General features: G+C 45.2%; 2 protein-coding genes across 2 annotated transcripts in view; one reads left to right on the forward strand and one right to left on the reverse strand.

Moving 5' to 3' along the window:
* LOC111072524 overlaps positions 1–12,308 on the forward strand; it is a 47,430-nt gene that overhangs the window by 31,870 nt on the left and 3,252 nt on the right. The gene's annotated exons all lie outside the window — the stretch shown is intronic.
* On the reverse strand, positions 153–2,033 carry LOC111072518 (heat shock protein 60A). The gene has a single exon (XM_022364444.2). It carries the CDS (start codon positions 1,927–1,929, stop codon positions 244–246), a length of 1,686 nt encoding a protein of 561 aa, XP_022220136.2. The 5' UTR covers positions 1,930–2,033; the 3' UTR covers positions 153–243.

The raw sequence follows: 12,308 nt of genomic DNA on the forward strand, positions 1-12,308 counted from the left end.
ATTCGCACCTCAAGCGTTGGTCAGAATAGGAGCTAGATATTGAGTCTAGCATTAAATACAACAGCTAGGAGTATATACACTGTAAAAGAACAGCAATACGAATTTTCAAAAATACAGGCCAGAATAGTATCAGGAAAAACAAAACAATAATCGACACTTTAAATGATTTAGTTTCTTACATTGAAATACATGCTAAATTTAGACGAATGTCCGATCGCTAAGCAGAGTATTTGTCAGATCTTTCTACATTCCAATGAGGCCGGCAAGATCTTTGGTCACTTGATTCCTGGGTACCTTTGGCCGGATACGCTCCTCTGTTATAAGCACCTCGGTGGTGGCAAGCAAGGAGGCAATCCCTGCGGCTTCTGACATGGCGGATCGCAGGGCACCTGTGGGATCGACAATGCCGCGCTCCTTGAGATCACAGAACTGCCCTGCGGCCGCGTCATAGCCAAAGTTGCCGCTCCCCTCCAGCACTTGGCGGATGACTTCGTCCGGATTGACGCCAGCATTGCGGGCTATGGTGTAGCAGGGCAGGCGAAGGGAATTCCTGACAATGTCCCTGCCAATTTGGTGCTCCGGTGTCTCGGATGGGGCCAGCGACTCCAGCGCGGGAATGCATCTGAGATAGGCAGTGCCGCCGCCTGGCACAATGCCATCACTGATGGCCCCATGCACCGCATGGAGAGCATCATTGAGTCGATCCTTCTTCTCGCTGACCTCCAGCTCGTTGGCCCCGCCTACGTAGATGGTGGCCAGATAGCCAAAGAGTCGCCCCATACGCTCGTTGAGCTTGTCCACCTCCTCGTCGGTGATCGCCTCCTCCATCAGGGCTCTGATGTGTTGGACCCTTGCATGCACCTGATCCTCGTTGTGGATGCGTGGGTGGAGAAGGTGGGTGGAGCTGGAGTCGACAATCACCTCGCTTACTACCCCCAGGTCCTCAGCCTCTATCGCAGACAGACCAGTTGCATTCTCCAGTAGATTGGCCCCCATGGCCAATGCCAGATCCTGCATCTGATCTCGCTGCTCTGAACCGTGGCTGGGGGCCTTGACGGCGCACACTCGCAGGCAATTTCGCAGCTGATTCATTACCAAAGCCTTCACTACGTCTGCTGATATATCATTGGCTATGATCAGGAGCGGTTGTTCCTTGCTCTTGGCCAACTCTAGAGCGGGCAGAATTTCATCCAGCCGTTCAATGTTGGCCAGAGTGGCCAACAGAAGGACATTGCTGTACTCCACTCGATTCCCATTCCCCTGGTTGGCAAACAGAGGCGACACGAATCCCTCCGGCAGAGTGACACCCTCCTGAACCTTAAGCTCATCGTTGAGGCACTTTGACTCCTTCAGCAGGAACACTCCGCCCTCGCCCAGCTTCAGTATAGCGTCGCCAATCATGTCGGACAATCGTTTGTCTCCGTTGAGCGCAATCGTGGCGACGGCCTCCACTTCGCCGATCGTTTCGACTATCTGGGACATGCTCTGGAGCTCCTCGCACACCACCCTCGATGCTTCGAGCATGCCCTCCCTCAGCGCATGGACATTGACCTGCCCCTGGCGGATGACCTCCAATCCCTGGCTGGCCATACCTTTGGCCAGAATCGTCGCCGTCGTGGTGCCATCGCCCACTTCGTTGTTGGTGTTTGAGGTTGTTTGTCTCAGCAGCTGGGCTCCCATGTTGCAGCGTCGATCCTCCAGCTGGACATTGTTCGCCACTGTGATCCCATCCTTGGTGATCCTCGGCGAAATCATGAGCTGCTCGATCAAGACATTCCTTCCCCTCGGACCCAGGGTGGCGGACACTGCATTGGCCATGATATCCACGCCCTTCAGCAGCAGTCCCCTCGCCTCCGGACCAAAGCGTATGTCCTTGGCATAAGTGCGGATGGCCCCGACGATATAGCGGCGTCCACAGCGCTTCAGCATTTTTCTCTTTCAATGTTTCTTTTAGTTTTGGTTCACAGGAAATTTTATCGCTATAATCGAAATTTGAAATCAAATGTAACTAAATAATTTAAATTTGTTTTTGAATAAAAAGTGAATGGGAGATTACTTTTTTCTTTCTTTTTCTTTTGAGATTATGCCAAGAAGGTTTTTCAGGGTTTTAAGGTTTTTAAATCCCCCAGATTTACCATTGCTTTGACTTGGCTATAAAGCAAGGACTGTAGAAAGAAAATACTTAAAAATATGTAAATAATAAATGTAATAAATTAGGCACAAAATGCCTATTAGTGCCTCAATTTGATTGGTTGAAGGCACACCACACTGCTCTAACTCTTACGTAGGGTATGTCCATGTCGTTCTTTTACGCTTCATATTTTATTATGTTACAACTTGTTTTCCTTTTCGTCATTTTATTTTAACAACAAATATTACATTTGTGGCATGTTTCCTGCTTGTTTTCGGGATTCGTTTATTAAATGTAGCGTGCACGTGTTGGTAAACTACCACACAAACACAGATACAGAAAAACAGAGAGACAGAGAGAGGGAGAATGAGACACAGACAGGCACCACACACACACACAGTTGAACAGGAAACACGAAAGTCGCCTTCAGACACTCACCCATACAGAGACATGCCGAAGGCAGACAATGCCAGTCCGACATTAATATTAACAACGTTAACGAAACAACAACAAAACACTCATCAAACATGCGGCGTTTAGTACGCAAACACACACAGCACACCGGCCACACACACACACACACACAGATACACACCCATACAAACCCAATTTCAATATGTGAAAGAGCGAGCGAGATAGATGTCGGACATTTCCTTTCGCCTCTTTCCGGTGCGTTGAAAGTTTCGCTTTTCGTTTTTCGTTCGCTCGATGTTTTTCCTTTTCGTTTTTTTGTTTTTAGTTTTTTGGTGTCTTTCAGTTGGCGGCGAGCATTTCCTTAAGGCAAACGCGGCTCTGATTTTCCCTCCGCAGTTTTTCCGCTCAGTGCGTTAAGAAAATACAAGAAAATTTCGAATTTATCCCCGAACCAAATTGTGCACAGTGCTTAATATTCAGTGTTGATCATGGCTCTGGTGGCCCATCGCATGATGCTGCCCTCTCGGCATCGTCGCACCCATTCGCAGGTTGCACGAAATAAGGTTGGAGTCCTGCTGGTGCCCAGCGTGGCGGAGTACTGCGGCAATGAGCAGCCGCAGCCGCAGCATCAGCCAGTAGCCCCCACAGCCACCCAGCTGCAACGGCCCTTGGAGCAGCAGGACGCTGAAAGCGGCAATGCAAAAGTGAGTGCAACAAGTTTGTGCAACGGTTAGTCCATTGCATGCATAACAGAACGGGAATCCCTGTTCTCCTGCCACTGCCATTTGCGGCCAGTATGGCGGGCGACTTGCCTACTTCTTCTCGCCTATCCCCTACATATTTGCCTTTTCACTCTGCTCTCGCTGGCGCCAACATTCTGCGGCACATTGTGTGCTGAGATGTTGGGTCCCATTTTTGTTGTTGGTCCTGGTCATGGTTGGGTCGTAGAATGTGTGTTTTTCTCCGGGGTTGTCTACCCCCGGCTGTCAGACGAGATTATTGGACATGTGACGAGCATTAAAGTTTACATTTACTGGCAGTGGAGAGCAGACCAGTGATAACGAAAATATACATATATTCAAAATTATAGTTTTATCGGCATATAATCTCTTACAACAAATAAATTTATTATTTTAGTATTTGAAGCCTTTTTCTAGTCAATTAATTCAAGTCAATTAATTTCAAATGTTTGTGATTTTTGTATTCTTTAATTTACTTGATGGCTGCGCTGTCAATACCGATGAAGGTGCGTGCCATGTCTGGGCTGAATATAGTGTTTATCACACCACTTGGTCAGACCATGAACACCAAATGGAATTTTTAATACGTGTTGCCCGACAACGGTAATGGTTTGGGCGATAATTGAATAGGTGGACTACGACTGGTGGGCTTGGCTTGGCTCGCTTTTCGACTCCTGTTTTGTTTTGGTTCTCGGATGCAATGGCACCTTCCATTATTCTGCTATTACGATGCGTGACGAACATTTCGCTGGCGCACAGAGCGTACAAGCCCATAATTAATTCAATGCTTAGGGCGGCACTTGTTTTCGTCTCGGACTGAGACTGGGACTGGGATTGGGGCGGCGGGACTGACACCGGTTACACTAATCAATAAGCCGTAATGCTCGGCCTTGACATGATATATTTAGCCAGAAGAGCTTATTTATTTAGCACAATTTGTATTCAGTGAATAACTATTAACTACCAAGGAGAAACCAAAGTGGGGTAAGTGAGCCAAAAAGGACATACATATATTTCCATGTACATGCCTACCACGAAAAACCTGTTGCAGGCTTGGAATTTTCCAAAATCGACCCAACTCTATTATTAAAGAAGAGCCCGAAAGACAGTAAAACCAATCCACTAGGAACAGTGGGAAGCAGCTATTGAAAAAATACGTTGAGGGGGGCAGAACCAAACAAAAGCCGCCGCCAGACCAAAAAAAAACGTGGAACTTCTACTTGATTTTTACATGGATTATACACATAGGAATTCTACATGAACCAATGGAGCCAAAGTGGAGATAAAAACCGTAAAAAGCTCTCTCGCGAGCTTTTCTGGTGTTTGAAATTCAGCTGCGAGTGTGTGTGTGTGCTCCCATTTTCCATGTCACATCACCAATGGAACTGAGAAAAGTCCACCCACTACTGGAAGTGCTCCTTGAGGCTTTTAGTCTCGTAATGAATGCAGCTGAGAGGGCCCGGATCTTAAGCATCATTCGTAGTCACTGCTGGTGACCGCCTACTTACTTCTACTTCTTCTCTGCATCTTTCTCCTCCTCCTGTTGTTGGCGTTCTGCTGCCTTGAAATCCCAAAGTCATTGCTATTATATACCATATATTATTTCAACGGACACTCTGTTCCTTAGGGAAGAGTTCCAGTACCAGTACCGTATCGCAATTGTTATTGAAAACTGAGATGGGGATTGGGGGCTTAGAATAAAATAATAGATGGAGGGACTGGCAAACTTGTTGATACGATTTGATATCCGACATTTCCCTTTGTTTATATTAGCCGCCGACTGAGTCCGATGATTGTTTTCGCTGAATTTTGATACTTTAGAAAAACGTCTGCGACTGCAAACCCAACCATATAAGTTATCAGACTCGCTGGCCATTTCGTTGTGGGCAACCAGCCAGGCCGGCGAGCTGTCTCTCTTCGCAATCATACACATCCCATTCCCCATCATTCTGGCTGCCTATTCATGGCACTGCATCGAGCCGGCTGCCTATGTGGAGATCCGTAGCGGAAATCAGTTGCAGCTCCCAACCGAGGATCCACTACCCAATTCGGCTGGACCTCGTGTGAATGAGATAATCAGACAGGCAGCAAAGGAGCATGAGATGAAGAAGATGCGCCACTATGGGGAAAGATCCAGCCATGATGAGGCGAAACATATATCACATCTATAACGCGATTAAGTTTTTTATGCATTTGTCAATAATATTATCACAATTTACCTTTACTTTGTGTTCCATCTGAACCAATGAACACTTGACAAGTGAGAATGCGTTTGTGTTTTTTCTATGTTATCTATGTGGGCGACTGGTACTAAGCAGATTCCTCTCCTTCGTCCACTAACAGTACAATTTCAGTTAGATCCAGCTGATAGTAGAAAAAAGTATTTTAATCTGCTTCACCTTTGCTTCCTCTGCTCTGCTTCCAAGTCCTTTCCATAAATAAATACTCCAAGCCACTTTTCATATAAAGTTTTAAGTACTGCAGCAGAGCTTTTATAACTTTACCTTTAAACACAAAATGCACAAATTTATAAAGGTACTCGTATACACGGATACCAGTAGAAGTGTGATACGTACGATACATAAATAATGAAACATCTCATGGTAATTACGATGATGACGATAAAGGACAAGTAGGCAAGGTCTTGTTGGCAAATTGTCATAATTTATGAAACGAAAGCCGAAAAACCAGGCAGTCAACGTTGTGTCCCCTCCTGAAACTTTAATTAAGTCGAACTTATCTATGCTCTACACATGAGAATTGAGAGAGTGGGCTCTCTCTCTCTCTCTCTCTCTCTCTCGCTCGCTCTTCCTCGGAAACTTACTCTGCTCCACGCATAAGCCAGAAAATGCTCTCAGATATGCAAATGAATGTGGCAGTGGCACGTCAAATGTGGCTTTACGCCCCCTGCACACAGACACCCACACATACAGTGACAGACACAGGCAGAGGCAGAGGCACCTTGGGGAACATGCATTTTGGTCATGTTTACAATGTCAGCCAGGATAACGGGCGCAGGGCGGACGGCAGTGTGGTTCGTGTGGGGAAGCTTTCACCTAAGCAATGTCAGCGAATTAGGCCACAGAGAGGAAAGAGCTTGCATCAGCTGTTTGCAACGCCCACGCACAGCTGTTGCGGGGCCAGGGAGAGCGAATGAGCTTTCGTGCGGAGCACCGCTCTCACTGGAGAGAACAGGCGGCCCCACCTGGCCAAACGCCTGCTCCAGCTTCGGGTTCCAGCTTTGTTTACAAGTCCACTGGGCGCACTGCTCCCGCTCCTACTCCTGCTGCAGTGCAGGACGCACGAAGGATGCGACCCACTTCGGTAGTGTATCGGTGGCGACGGCCGCTTTCAATTTCGTTCAACCTGAAACCGAAACGAATCCGAATCCGAATGGAAGTCGGTCTCGGACTCGCACTCGCAATCGGCGTGGCTGCCTTCGCTTTCAGTTGCGCCCCGTTATTCGTTGGTGGCCGTTGGGCGGCCTCAGTCGTGTTTTTGTTGTGCTGGTTCGCGCGTTTCCTGCTGTCGTCGTCCTCGCCCTCGTCATCCTCGTCGGCAGCACAGTAGCAGCAGAAGTAGCAGCAGGACACAGGTCTAGGGAGCTGCAGTTTGCAAAGTCGCTACGCGACGCGACGCGTCCGCTCCTGTAAAAATCCAATTTCTACCATTTTTCTACTCGTTCGCAAATACTCGTAATACAATATTCAAAAAAAAGTTCGATTTCCCTGGAATTCGCTCAGATAATTTAAGTTTAACGCCTACCAAAGATAGTTGTGTGTGCCCCGCAGTATGGGGAAAGCGATTAATGATTCATTCGTTTGTCTGTGCAAGTCCCGTGCAAAATAAATAATGTAAAAATTGCAGTGCAAATGTAATATGGAATCGCAATTACAAACGGATCAAGGTGACCACAACAAACGACTGCGATACCAGAATCAAATACTGTTATTGTCACTCAGACGTCGCTACCGTACAGGAGCAGAGGCAGGTTCAGGGTGCATGTACGGATACAGGTAAGACGAGCAGGAGCTGGGAACCAGGCACCGCCGCGAACTCCGACTCCTCCCTCCGAATGGCGACGCATGAGTGACAACTGCAGATATGCAAAACAACCTCAAACAACAACTGAAATCAAATCAATCAATAACAAGTGCAAAACCCTCTAAATTTCCACCGTCAATTGCTTTGATTGACACGCGTGCATTATATATAAATGAAAATAGGGAAGGCCGAAAAATTGAATTTGGAATCGGATCAAATTATAACAACCATCTGGGAATACAAGCAAAATATACAAATCGAATTATTGAAAATGAAATAATAGTAGTTGATGCGATTTATCATAAATATTCCAAGTCAATTCAAATTTATGCATTTGCAAATTTAATATATATTTTTATGGAGTTGGTGAAGATATTCAAAATAAAAGAGAGTTGTGTAAAGCTGTGATCAAAAATGCCACACAAAAATTAAGAAATGGAATCCTGACAAAATATTATCTCTTAATATAAATATATTTAATCGAGTGATTTTGAACGCAATATCTTATGGATAAATCTTACAGCTTGTGTTCTCGATACCAGCGAGCTAAAATCTTAATTTGTAATCTTCTGATTAGGGGACATTGGGGATAAGGGTTAGAATTCAATCAGAAGAGACCACCAGTTCAATGAAATAGAGTTGCGGCAGATGATGCTGGTAATTCTTTTGCAGAATATTGAATTCGTCTTTATCCATTTAGTATAATGATTAATAGCAATTGAATTATGAATTCACGCAGTAATATATCAAATGTCCGTGGGACAATCGAAAAATTCCTTTATATAATCAAAATAATTCATAAAGAATAAATAATGATAAATTGAATTAAGGGGAAATAATAACAAAAGGTAACTCGAAACTGGCAATATGCAGTCCGCCAACCAACGAGCAAAAAGAGGAATGTCGGGAATTTGTAGCTGGCAGCTGCCTAGCCATAGCCATGAGCAGCCACCAACAAATACATACAGCCAGACAGTATGAAAAATGATAATGACAGCCGTCCCATAGCAGAAATGTGAAAAGTGAATGTATTAAGTATATGCGACTATATATAGGTAAATAAAAACAAAAAGAGAGGGTAACTTTGTTGCAAAAACTTTACCAATGTACAAACATACATATATGTATATGTATATGCTGATACATAAATAACTTTTCAAATTTTAATAGAATTTGGCATCCGTTTATTTTTCTTCCTTAGGGAATTATGTATTGCATCTTCATTGATGCAATTAAGCAATTCGTTTTAGTTGAAATTTTAATGAGAAATTTGAGTTTTCACTACGAGTATAGCAATAAATTGCAAATTATAGCCAGAAGAGCTGTGTTGTGTTGTTTACCTGTAATGTGCTGCTAATTTGTTGCCACAAGAGCGTTACTCATTTCCAGGCAATTACATTAACACCACAGCCGCTTTAATTAGGTCAGACACACGGGCACACACACACTGACAGACGGAAAGACAGACGGACAGACAGACAGTGGGTAGTGAAAGTATCCTGCCGCACATCTTGCAAAATATGAAAAAATGCAAATGGAAAGTTTTCTATGCGAAAGTTTTTCGCTTTTTCGCTTTTGGCGTCGTCGTTGTCTGGCAGTTGAGACAACTTTGTTCAGGTGCTGTTGGTTGTTTGTGGCACACGTATTCGGTGTTTTCTTTTTTGTGTGAAGAGTGTTGAGGGTTGCCTGGGGCGGACCTACCTTTGACCTTTTTATATTTTTGTTCTGGCAGATGAAAGCAGTTTGCGAAAGGATATGATATAATTTGGAAATTATATTCTTAAAAGTATATGCACATAATGCACTTGTTTTTCCGTTAAGAGTTTGTTTACTTCAGAGTTGAGAGCATCAGCTGGTTTCTTGATTTCCTGATATCTTAATTGGATTGTAGGGGATTAAAATACGACTTATTGAAGAATGTAATTCGATCGTAAAAAGCAGTTAAAATACTTTCCATTATTATTATTTATTATTATTGTTTTATTATTGCAGTGCCCTTCTTGTGTTTAATTATATTGTAATCGTTTCTGCCCATATTTTAGTTCCCAGCTGCTTGAAATTTTATGGCCAACCATTTTCATATTGTTCTAGGAACCTTTCCATTAATTTCCTTACACTGGTTGCCAGTTCACCTTCAGGGAGCGTTCGCCACGTTCCGATTCGTGTCTGGCCACAATTTTTCAAAATTGAGTTTTGGCTAAGCGGCAGCGCAAATGCTAGTAGTGCAAAGTGGCTAACCGGCAAACGCATAGAAATTAAATGTTGGCAAGAAAAAGGCTCGCTCGCATGAGGCATGAGGCATGGGCGACCGGCCCACTCATAGCACAGGCTGCCGTTGCCGTCAGCGAACGTGGCCATAATTCAAACGACGCGCAAACTACTTAATGTTATTAGATATGTCTTGTTGGGCCAGTCTCCTTCTCGGTCACGCCCCCACTGCAGCTGGGAAAGCAGGAGAAAAGGAAAAACTTTTCCACGGATTTTCCAACAGCCGCCCCTAGCTGGGATGTGCGTGTGCTTTAGCCAAGTTTATTCTGATGTTGTTGATTACAGCTGCTGCTTCTTGTGGTCGGCCTCCTCTGGCCTCCTCGCGTCCTTCTCCTTCTTTGAATTTTTTTTGTCCACTGCTTCCCATCGTTGACATTTCGTTTTCAGCGTTTTCCATGCGAGTTTTTCACTCTGTGTAGCTGCAGGTGCTGCATTTAAAATGAAATATGGCAGACAGTTTTGCGGCTGAGATAAATGCGGTGCTGTTTGTCTGCTCCTGCCTTTTCTGCTGGCTAACTTATTAGAGTTGTTTTGCTGACTCTCTCTTCGCATAGACATAGACCGCTCTGCAAGTGGGACTGTTTATTTTACTGTCGGTGGTTTGCGTCTACACGAAAAATTAAATATTCACACATACAACTAAAATCCTTCCAAGGTACAGTTTTACTCTGGTAGAAATTCCATCCGGATTCCATCCCCAACAATGTTCAAGTAATCCCTGACCTGCCCCTGCCCCTTCGCCTGCCCATTCTGATGATGCAATTAGCTTAAATCAGAAACAGCCAATCAGGCAATGTGCGCCACTTAAAAACTTTTGGCCAACTTGGAGGGTCAGTGGAAGTGGAGTGCCGAGATCTTGTTGCACGAGCCGTTGCCTTCGAGGAGCGGACCGGAGCCATCCACTCTAAGGCAGCTCCAGACAAGTTGGCAGCCGAATGCAATTTCTATTACGAGTATTCGTTGATTTTTAAATTCATTTAAATTTTGTACAATCTGCCGTACCGTTCCGCTTGTTGCAATCGCAATCGGAATCGCAATCGCAAATGTATATGTTCTGTGTTTATCAGGTTTTTGTTGAGATTTTAAGTCTGGCAGATTAAAGGGAGAGCCCAAACAAAAAGATTACTTGTATTTGGCAAATTTACGCTTATTGACGGGGACATGGACTGGGGTAGCACAGAACGGGGGGGCGAATGTCAGCCATCAGCCATTTGAGCCCGTTCGGGCTGGCCCGGTTTAAGGTTGTTTATGGCCCCAGTTTGTGTGGCGATAGGCCTGTCATTTATTAACTTGAATTTGCATTTAAGCTTCCCGCTGGTACAGTGCTGTGGGTGTGGGGTGTTGGCTAAGAAAACATTAGCTAGAACAACAAATTAAGCATAATATTTCCCGGCATAAAGCAGCACAGGAAAATGTAAACGCTCCCGCACAATCTTAAAGATCTTTAAGCACAGTCCCTCCCTCCCATCTGTCTTGATCCAAAGTAAATTCTGACTCTGAGATTCCCGAACCCTTAACTCAAGCAACGCAAACAAGCCCTTAATGACTGAGGAGCTAATTTGGAGCCCCTATACATACTACAGGAGGCGGGCGGGGGGAGGGAGAGATTGTGTGGGTGTGTGTGCTCCAATGTTTGTAATTTTCCTCGCTGCTGGCCTCGTCAGGCAGTACACTTTTCCATTTGCTTTAACTTTTAAGTGTTGCTTTGTTTTCGGGACCTCGCCTCGGCAGCTTCTCTAGGCTGTAAACCGTAGCCTACTTACGTGGGCCTCAGACCCTATCTCTGTCTCAGCCTCAGACCCAGACTCAGTCGCAGTCTAAGTCTCAGTCTCGGTCTTGGTCTCAGTCGAGCTGTTGACATTGTATGCGGTTATTGTTGTTGCTGTTACTGCCGCTCCTGCTGCTGTGTGGCAGGAAGCAAACACTCAACGCCTACTTAGGCAGCTTTTTCGCATTCTTCTGTGCCGTGTTGTGCAGTGTTGCTTTGCTTTTGCAACTAGAGGCTGCAACGACTCGAGCCCCGAGCTCTGAGCTCGAGTGGCTGTCCTCGAAAAAAAAAACCTGCCTGCCAGGGTCATTTGTTCATTTGCATTCGCAAGACTTTTGTGTTTTATGCATTAAGCATTCCATTCTTTTGCCTTAAATGAATTCCGGTATAAAAAAAATCTAAAAATGTGACGCAAATGCAAATGAGTAAGGACCAGTGCTAGAGAGGGAGACAAGAAGAGGGAGGAGAGAGAGATCAGAGAGTAACTCCCACAGTTGTGGCCACTTCAGGTGTCCCCGTCAAATGAATTGGCATGTGTCGTGGCAAGAGCCTAAAACTAATTGGGTTATGTTCTCCCCAGATGCTCTTCGTTGTCAGCTCAGCTGAGCGCAGCTCAGCTCTGTTTTGTTCGCCTCGGCTGGGTCCCGGCATCGTTCCGGCCCAGAATGTCTGTCCACCAGACAGACACCATCGCCCATGACGTTGATGGCACTTAAACTGCACTTCATTTGCACTGGCCCACACACACAAGCACTCTTGCAAACAATGGAATACAAATCCAAGCCATAACAGTTGCATTCAGCTGTTTATGTGCTTTGTATCCACAAGATGCACAGATACACCCCGGGGCTGCCTTGCTGCCTGGCTGCCTGGCTGCCTAGCTGTGTGGCTGGGTGGCATACCTGTGTCTGGCCCAGGGCTTGCATTATTCACTAAGCTCCTA

Source organism: Drosophila obscura, unplaced genomic scaffold (assembly GCF_018151105.1).
Source record: "Drosophila obscura isolate BZ-5 IFL unplaced genomic scaffold, ASM1815110v1 contig_179, whole genome shotgun sequence".
Lineage (NCBI taxonomy): Eukaryota > Metazoa > Arthropoda > Insecta > Diptera > Drosophilidae > Drosophila > Drosophila obscura.

What these genes read in the sequence shown, in the direction of transcription:
- LOC111072518 (XM_022364444.2), bottom strand. Translation starts at nt 1,929, where the DNA reads ATGCTGAAGCGCTGTGGACGCCGCTATATCGTCGGGGCCATCCGCACT.